At 54.2% G+C, this 8,136-nt stretch overlaps 3 protein-coding genes across 3 annotated transcripts; 1 reads left to right on the top strand and 2 right to left on the bottom strand.

Moving 5' to 3' along the window:
• On the top strand, positions 1–4,313 carry MONBRDRAFT_33347 (uncharacterized protein). The gene is made up of 16 exons (XM_001747733.1): positions 1–71; positions 295–1,046; positions 1,193–1,338; positions 1,441–1,502; positions 1,628–1,692; positions 1,786–1,811; positions 1,960–2,115; positions 2,218–2,269; positions 2,357–2,420; positions 2,498–2,612; positions 2,715–2,841; positions 2,942–2,966; positions 3,230–3,301; positions 3,460–3,560; positions 3,737–3,914; positions 4,027–4,313. Exons 2-16 carry the CDS (start codon positions 589–591, stop codon positions 4,162–4,164), a joined length of 1,785 nt encoding a protein of 594 aa, XP_001747785.1. The 5' UTR covers positions 1–71; positions 295–588; the 3' UTR covers positions 4,165–4,313.
• A 119-nt stretch (positions 4,314–4,432) lies between these two features.
• Positions 4,433–6,664, bottom strand: MONBRDRAFT_21605 (uncharacterized protein; the record flags this gene model as incomplete). The annotated part of the gene is made up of 8 exons (XM_001747647.1): positions 4,433–4,784; positions 4,885–4,994; positions 5,080–5,168; positions 5,283–5,419; positions 5,753–5,882; positions 5,974–6,100; positions 6,293–6,379; positions 6,539–6,664. The coding sequence occupies 8 exons, from the start codon at positions 6,662–6,664 to the stop codon at positions 4,433–4,435; spliced, it is 1,158 nt and encodes a 385-aa protein (XP_001747699.1).
• A 272-nt stretch (positions 6,665–6,936) lies between these two features.
• On the bottom strand, positions 6,937–8,038 carry MONBRDRAFT_27295 (uncharacterized protein; the record flags this gene model as incomplete). Its single annotated transcript, XM_001747646.1, has 5 exons — positions 6,937–7,094; positions 7,238–7,415; positions 7,444–7,611; positions 7,716–7,778; positions 7,826–8,038. 5 exons carry the CDS (start codon positions 8,036–8,038, stop codon positions 6,937–6,939), a joined length of 780 nt encoding a protein of 259 aa, XP_001747698.1.
• Between the last annotated feature and the right edge of the window lie 98 nt (positions 8,039–8,136).

Here is an 8,136-nt window from a genome sequence, read left to right as displayed (position 1 = left end):
CGGCAGGGCAGGGCAGGGCAACGGCGGTGTTGGTTGGCAGTGCTTGGTTAGAATATCGACGTTCTTTGCAGGTTAGTTGGTCGCTGGAGTTTTTGTTACTCTTCCCCCTCCCCTGCCCTTTTTCTTTCGCTTCTATGAGGCCAGCGTTGTTACTGGGAGGTGCATGCATGGTTGTGGCGAGCGGCAACTGTTGCTGTTGTGATTTTCTCGGGCTGCTGGTATCCGTTGCGTCGACCGAGGGCCAGCTTCGGGGTCTTGCTCGAGCCCTGACTCTTCTCGCCACCTTCCATCTAGGTCAACTGTCACAGCCAACTCGGCGTGGCTTTCATTCAATATCGTTGTTTGTATGCATGCACACTGGGTTCCTGGCGCAGGACCATTGAGCGCAGAGCTGTTTGCATCAGCTGCACTTGAGACCTGCATTGCCCATTGGGTCACCGGCTGCCGACCTCATCCTCCCGGCACGCTCAACCTCTGCGTGCCGGGGAAGCCGTTGACGGTTCGCTCACGCTTTTAGTGCATTCAGGCGTGTTTTGGCTGCCAGCCGATCACGTCGAGGACACTCACGCTGCGGTCGAGCCCGGCGACATGGCGCGGCAAGTCTCAGTGGCCAGTGCCGGAGACGCAGGCCTGCTTGGGCCAGCTGGCATTCCACAGCATGGCTGCGTGCATGCCTCCGACTACAAGACTGTTCACGATGATCGCAAAGCACCGGGTCGCGAGCTCTTTGCTCGTGCTCTTTCCTACACCTGGCTGCATAGTCGCAGCCAGCACACCTGCACCGCCTGCAGTGACCTTGATGCGCATCACGTTGAGCCTGCCTTCAATGGCCAGCGTGATCTGCATCTCTGCCTCTCTTGCGTATTTATCGGCTGCTTCACCTTTTCACAGCCGAATGGCGAGCCTCCAGCACGCCACAGTCATGAACACGCCGTTCAGGCCAGCCATGCTCTCTCCCTCAGCCTCGCACATCGCCGCGTGTACTGCCACTTTTGCAACGATTTCATTTACGACCCTGATTTTGAGCATTGGATTGACACCCATACGTGAGTCGTGCCTGTCCGCTTGCCCAAACCCTACTGTGTTCCTTCTTGACGACAGCCCATGAGCCCCAGTTGTTTGCCGGCTCTCTCCCTCATCTTATTGCCCACTGGGTGGCATGGACAACTCCTTCGGGGCCTGCCGTTCCTAGCGTAATGGAGATGGAAGATCCCCATGCTGCCGACCCAGAACGTTTTGCCAAACAGCCTTGGAGCCTGGATATCAACACTGACGCCGGTCTGCAGGCGGCCGAGAGCCTGCAAGCCCGAGCCGTGCTCAGTACTCGCTATACGCCAGGTGAAGGCCTCAAAATCGCCAATCATTTTGCAGAGCTCATGGTTGAGCGTTTCGTTGGAGCTGCTCCACTTGCCAAGTTAACCCATTCTTACGACGCATTAGGCCTCGGACTGCGTGGGCTGTGCAATCTCGGCAACACGTGCTTTGTCAATAGCATCCTGCAGGTGCGGATCCGCGGAAAGATCATGACGACGGTCAACTGCCAAAGCTGGCTTGCTCTTGCCGGCCAGCCCTTGATGCTCGCTGTGGGCGCTCATATTGACCTCGTCACCCGCCTCTCAATGTGCAGGCCCTGATTCACAATCCTTTGCTACGAAACTTCTTTCTTGCTGACATGCATCGACAATCACCCAGGTCAGGTGCATGCTTTCTTTCAACCGCTGAGCGGACTTTGCTTTGTCCTCAATGAGCACCTCCTAACACACGCGCTCTATCATGGTGCTTTAGATGCTTGCGCCTTCATGAACCCCAAGGTCAGCCCTGCATCCCCCTTACTCCTGCACGCCAAAATTTCACCCACCCTCCTTTTCCCTCAAACATGGCAGTACTGACCCGTGGCTTTGTTCGGTGACTCTGCTACACGACCTTGCTTGCCCTTGTCGCCATTTGATTCGCGAACAGATTTCAATATCGGCTCACGAATTGAAGCACGCAGCAGCGATGGCAGTTTTCAGCCGGCGACCATTCGTGGAGTGAATCCCGACAATTCGTACGCCGTTGAATGGGACGATGGCTCCGTACAAGAGGTCATGCCGCGCAAGAGCATTCGCTCCATGGGTACGATGCAGTCCGGTCTCACGAGTCCATGCGCCGTTTGCAATCGCTCAACCCTGCCCTGTCGATGTCATGCCTATGCCCCTCCTTGTGTGCGCGGTCTAGCCGATGCGACGACAGTACCCTGCCTGGCATGTGTGTTGGCCCAATTGTTCAGGTTGGTGATCACTCCTGCCAGTGCGTCTCTGCACATAGACTTCTAAGTGCGCCATTCCCGCGGCAGCTCACGGCTTTGTCCACGCAGCGATGCCTACAACGGCCAGCATGAACAAATGAGCACGCATACCCTTTTGTATGCCATCTGGAAGGTATGTTGAGCTCCTGACACCCCGGCTGTGGTCTCTTCTCGTCCCGGCTCTCATACAACTATGATTGAATTGTGCAGGCGTCATCACACCTCGCAGGCTACAGTCAACAGGACTCACACGAGTTTTTCATCTCCCTGCTCGATGGGCTGCATCAGCACATGGTCCAGGAGGGCGTGAATCCACACAGTAATGGTACGCCGCAAGGTGAAATGTTGTCGATGCGTTGAGGTTGGATGCGGCAATTACATGGCTCATCGGTTGAATACCTCGGCTTTCTTTTTTTTTTAACCGTAGCACACGACTGTGATTGCATCATCCATCGCGTCTTTACTGGGAAACTACAGTCGGACGTGAGCTGCCAAAGCTGCGGCTTTGTGAGCACCACTTTTGAACCTTTCTGGGATCTCTCCCTCGGCATTCGGTAAGCACCACTGCTTTCCCGCTCCGCATGTGCACCATTTTTGCCTTGCACAGACTGCAGGCGCAACTTGACGCCTTCTTTGTTGGCTTGCATCGTTCAGGCGCGCTGCAACTGGAGATGGACAGGTCTGTGACAGCTCACCTGACAGAATGTGTTGTGGCACTCGACACTTGTGCGCTCATGGCCGAGGCTATTGTTTGTTCACTCCCTTGTTTCGCACTCTAGACAAGCGTCTCGTTGCTGGATTGTCTTCAAGCATTTACCAAGGCAAGCATCTCACTGCCGCTGATTGCATCCACTTTTCTGATGGCATCCTTGTTTGCAAGTCGACCGCACAGACTCACTGTTCGACATATCCTCGTATTCTTATTTTTGGTCCCTTGTTTAGTCGGAGCAGCTGGGCGAAGATGCCATGGTGACGTGTACCAACTGCAAGGCTAAGCAGCAAGCACACAAACGGGTTAGTGACGCGTTGTGGTTGTGTTCCTACCTTTTTCCGAGTTTGCAGCCGGTCCTGGTCGTCACTGGTTGCCGAGCGCTCAGCCCGGGGCCAGCACGCCACGACCGTGCGACTGGTTTGAGTTTGATTCTCACTCTCATGTTTTGTTAATATCTCAGTTGACTTTGCATTCGTTGCCGGTGGCCTTGTGCTTTCACCTGAAACGCTTCCGTCAAGCTTCCTTCACGGCACCAATTGTTAAGGACCAGGTCTATGTTCGGTGAGCTAGAGCTGGCGCCGGCATGATACGATGCATTGTTCATCCTAGCCGCACCTTGACGAATGCTTGCTGTATCACTTTGTCATGGTCAAGCCTGTCTCATGAGTTCTGGGTTGTCTGCCACTTGTTCGCGCGAGTTGCACTCATGGATTCACTGTTTCATTGCTATCGGGCAGCTTTTCGCAAGAACTCGACTTGTATCCGTATCTAGCTCACGCCATTGCAACAACCAAAGACGAGCAAGGGGCATCGCGCCCGTCTTTGCGCGATGATGCCTTTACCTACAATCTCTTTGCAGTTATTACTCATATTGGTACCATGCAACAGGGTCATTACATTGCCCACGTCAAGCATGTACGTCCAATACCCGCCAAAGCAGAATCTTGTCGCGCGCTCATCTTCAAGTAAATACACATGTGATTTATTCTAATTTGTGCTGCTGTTTTTTTTTTTTTCATTGACATAGGGAGGTCAATGGTACTGCTGCGACGACGGAAACGTGTTTATGGTGCACGAGCGGGATGTCTTACAAACCCAGGCGTACATGCTTTTTTACATCAAGACTCGTCTCGAGTATGGTACTCCTTCGAAGGATGGACCGTGATTGTGCTTCCTCGCATCGAGAGAAGACCCCACATTCTTTGCAGCAAACGTGAGAGAGATAGAGAGAAGAGAGCGGGAGGGAGAGAGAGAAAGAGAGAGAGAGAGAGAGGAAAGAGAACAAGCAAAAGAGAGTGAATTGAATATCGAGCCATGTGTGTACGTCTTCAAAACGAAACATAAATCACATCGTTATTTTCCAGGCGATATTGAGATGTGAATTTTAAACGTGGGCTTCAACTTGTGACTCGGCTTTTAGTTTTGAAACACTGCTAGTCTTCTTGATCAGAGCCCTGGTTTTGATCGAGGAGCTCTAGGGCAGCGATGGCAGCACGATAAACTTCAGGATTTTCATGTTCTTGGAGAGCCTCCAAAAGACTGAGCGTCAAGGAGGCATCCAGAAAGCCGTAGAAAGCGCCATCAAGCTTGCGGGCAGAGGCCATAATGCCTTGCATAGCCACCACGATGATGCGCGTGTCCTGGCCTTGTAACATGCGGTCAAACGCGAGCAGCATGTTGGCCTCAAGAGCCACCTGGATCTGTGCAGCCGTACCACCCTCACATAGGTTGGCGAGAGCCCAGCATGCCTCTTTGGCTACCTCAAACAAACCATCTATGGCTTGCCTAGAGTTGGGACAGCACACGTGCGGGTGACTGGTGAGCATGTAGTTTCGTGGCGAGAACACCTTTAGTGCTATTGAGATGCCCTGGGCAGAGAACTGACCGTACGAGCAACGGCAAGGCACCGCTACGCACGACAACTTCAATCTGGTTGACCGTGCCTGCAGTGATATTGGACAAGGACCAACAAGCTTCCTTTTGAATGCTTCGCTTCTGCAATGGAGAAGGAGGACGCGTGTCAGCTTTCAAAGATTTCAAGACAAAGCCTTGCCGGTGGCCGCTTAGATGCACGAGTTACCGGATGGTCGACAAGCTTGACCAGATGGGGGACAAAGCCCGCATCCACGACCACTTGCGTCATGGTATCATCGCCCGTCACAATGTTGCCTGGGCAAGTCGCCATCGTCAAGGCGGTACCATTAGAAGAATCTCAAACAAGGGCAAAGGGTGGGGTGGGTATGTGAGGTCATCTCGATGCCACAGAGCGAATGTGTGACCAACCCAGGCAGCGCAGGGCGGGAGTCAAAACGCGTGGTGCGTTTAAACTGAGAAGCTGGATGAGTCGGGGGATGACGCCAGCCTCGCACACGGCAGCAATTCGATCATTGGGGCCATCGCTCAACGAAGACAGGGCCCACCTATGGGCCAGTCATTTTACCCCAAGAATCATCAAGATGAACGCCAGACACAAAATGCAATGTCCTCAGCTGAGAGAACAGCTACTGGTAGTAGCATCAACAGCATGGCAAGTGGACCGTGGCGGTGACGTACGCGGCATCACAGCGCACTTCCAGGTCATCGTGGCCAAGCAGCTGAGACAACAAGGGGATGGACTGGTCGTATTCAGCATCATACCCAGTCAAAGCAAAATCCAGCATCAGTCAGCACGGGGACAAGGCGAATATAAGCAAATCACAGGCTCGATTGCGCAAAATGAACTTCTGCAACGTGGAAGCAAAGCCATAACTGACTGGGGACACAATGTGAAAGTCAGGGCGGGGCTTGCCACGAGCGAGGTTGCTGATGAGCCAAGTGGCATTACGCCAGGCAGAGAGGCCGATGTTTTCTGTGTCAGGGTTGAAATAAAGAAGGTGAGTGCGTCTGAAGCAGATGAGAGATGAGGGGCATGGTGGATGGGTCACTGGACACCAACCTCGCCCTGTAAGGGAAGAAATGATCATGCGCATGACACCCGCTGCGAGGACTATATCGCGAAGTTCGGCACTATCGCCTGCAATGTTGCCCAGCGCCCAGATGGCCTGTTCAAACACGTTGACGCTGGGAGAGGCCAGCAGTTCCACAAAAAGGGGAATAGCACCCTAAAAGGAGTTGAGAGGGTGGATTTGTAAAAATGAAAAATGAAAAAAACAAAAACAAAAAAAAACAAATATGTGTATGTATATATAGAGAAGGGCCGAGGTTGAAGCAAGGTGAAGGGTGTCGTGGCGGGTGTGAAGCGTGCTCGGTGAAGCGAGGCTGAGGTTAGTTGGCGTGAACGGAATGGAACGAACCGCATCAACCACCGCGCGCGTTTGCTCTGACGTGCCAGAGGCAATGTTGGTGAGGGCCCAACAGGTCTCGAAGGCCAAGGTGTCATTCTTTGGAGGCACGGCAGGCCAAGGTGCACCAACACAATGGTCAAATGAGAGAGCGGGGCGAAGCAACAAGCGCCGAGGTGGAAAGATGAGGGGAGGAACAGGCAAGAGGGAGGAAGCGGGGGTGGAGGAAGCAGAGGGTAGGAAAGGCTTGTGGTGTACCTGGCTTGGAAGATAGCGGATGAGGGCAGGGATCAAGCCAGCATCAATGGCCTCTTGGTTGGGCGGATTATTTTCGCGAGACAGCATCCTGCGAACGGCCTGGGCTGCCGCGATGTGTTGCTCCATGGTGGCTGCTTCATTCATGAGCTGCCGGGATGGGCGAGAAGGAGACGGAGAAGGAGACGGCGCGGAGCCACGATTAGGGCAAGAGTGAGGATTAGGGTTCTGGGTGGACACGGGAACCGGCATTGATGGGTGGTTCGCCAGCAACACACCGTAGCTGCGTGTTCTTTCATCTGCTTGAATATATCGGCGTCCAAAGCTGCTTGGTCAGCCTTTTTTGATAATTGCAGAGTCAGTTTCGGGGCGTGACCGAACACGGGAAAGCATGAGTGTGATCAAGTACAGAATGAGATGACACGATGAGAACGGAGAAAGCGAGCCAATATGGGCAGGGGCAGGGGACGTACGGGAGCTTTCTCATCCGGTTGTTCCTTTTTGTCCTCTTGTTGCTCAGTGTCTGGTTCTTCCTCCTCATCAGCCGTCGAGTTTATCGCTAGCCAGGCGGTGGGGGAGATGGGTGGCAGGGGGATTTTGGTACCAGCCAGTGTTGGTGAGGATTGGGGTTGAGCGGGGATGTGGAGGGAAAGTGTGCGGTATCTAGGGGATCGTGCAGGTTGATTGGGAAGGTAGACGTACGGGTCGTGCGGTTACGAAGGGCGGTCGTCCAGCATATTTTGTAGCCACGGCGCCCGGCGTGCTGTGCGGGCACGGAGGAGGGTTGGGGGGGGTTGAAGGCCGGTGGCACAAGCAAGGTATTGGTGAATGAGCGGATCGAAGCGAGCAGCGTGAAGGTGGAGGGATGTTGGGGTGGGCGCTGCAACAACGGCGGTGGGCATTGTCACCTGAATGAGGCGATTGAAGCGAACGCGGTGGGCAAACTCGATAATGGAGCGTTCATGGTAGCTTTGTGTGGTGCGATCGCGAAATTTGAAGAGGGAGAGGCGCATGGCGAGCTTATCCATGCTATCACTCGAGTCCTCGTGGTTGGGGATGGAATCGTCGTCGCCTTCCTGTCACAGTGTCAAAGGTTCAAACGGCGTGGCAAACGGTGAGCTGCGAGCCCGAGCCGAGGTCGTGAACCAGCACTGAGGGGCAGGGGTGGGGGGATACATACGTCGTCATAGGGCAGGTCGTTGAGCTTGAGATTTTCGTTCAGTTTGGAGCTTAGCTGCTCCATCTACCGAGCAGATGGCGTGTGATTCATTCATGGCGTGAGAGACGCACAGGTGCCGCGCTTCGAAGACGCCGAGCACAGAGAGAGAGAGAGAGAGAGAGAGAGGGAGAGCCACAGACCTGGCGATCAGCAACAGCATTGGACAGCGCGGTAATATCCTGCTGCAACGCCAGGATATCCGTCCACACATCGGCCTGTTCCTTGGCAATGGCCTCCAACCGTGCCTCATCCACCACCAACCGACCCGAGTCCTGCGCCGCCATTCTCCCGGTCGCGCGCAAAGAGAGAGAGAGAGAGAAGAGAGAGAGAGAGAGAGAGAGAGAGAGAGAGAGAGAGAGAGAGAGAGAGAGAGAGAGAGAGA

The sequence above is a fragment of the Monosiga brevicollis genome, genomic scaffold, assembly GCF_000002865.3.
Source record: "Monosiga brevicollis MX1 MONBRscaffold_18 genomic scaffold, whole genome shotgun sequence".
Classification (NCBI taxonomy): Eukaryota; class Choanoflagellata; order Craspedida; family Salpingoecidae; genus Monosiga; species Monosiga brevicollis.
This window is presented reverse-complemented; position numbering and strand designations above follow the sequence as displayed.

What these genes read in the sequence shown, in the direction of transcription:
- MONBRDRAFT_33347 (XM_001747733.1), top strand. Translation starts at nt 589, where the DNA reads ATGGCGCGGCAAGTCTCAGTGGCCAGTGCCGGAGACGCAGGCCTGCTT. An exon ending in CATTGGATTGACACCCATAC is followed by an intron (nt 1,047 to 1,192) that starts GTGAGTCGTGCC and finishes TGCCGTTCCTAG; the next exon opens with CGTAATGGAGATGGAAGATC. An exon ending in ACATTGCCCACGTCAAGCAT is followed by an intron (nt 3,915 to 4,026) that starts GTACGTCCAATA and finishes TCATTGACATAG; the next exon opens with GGAGGTCAATGGTACTGCTG.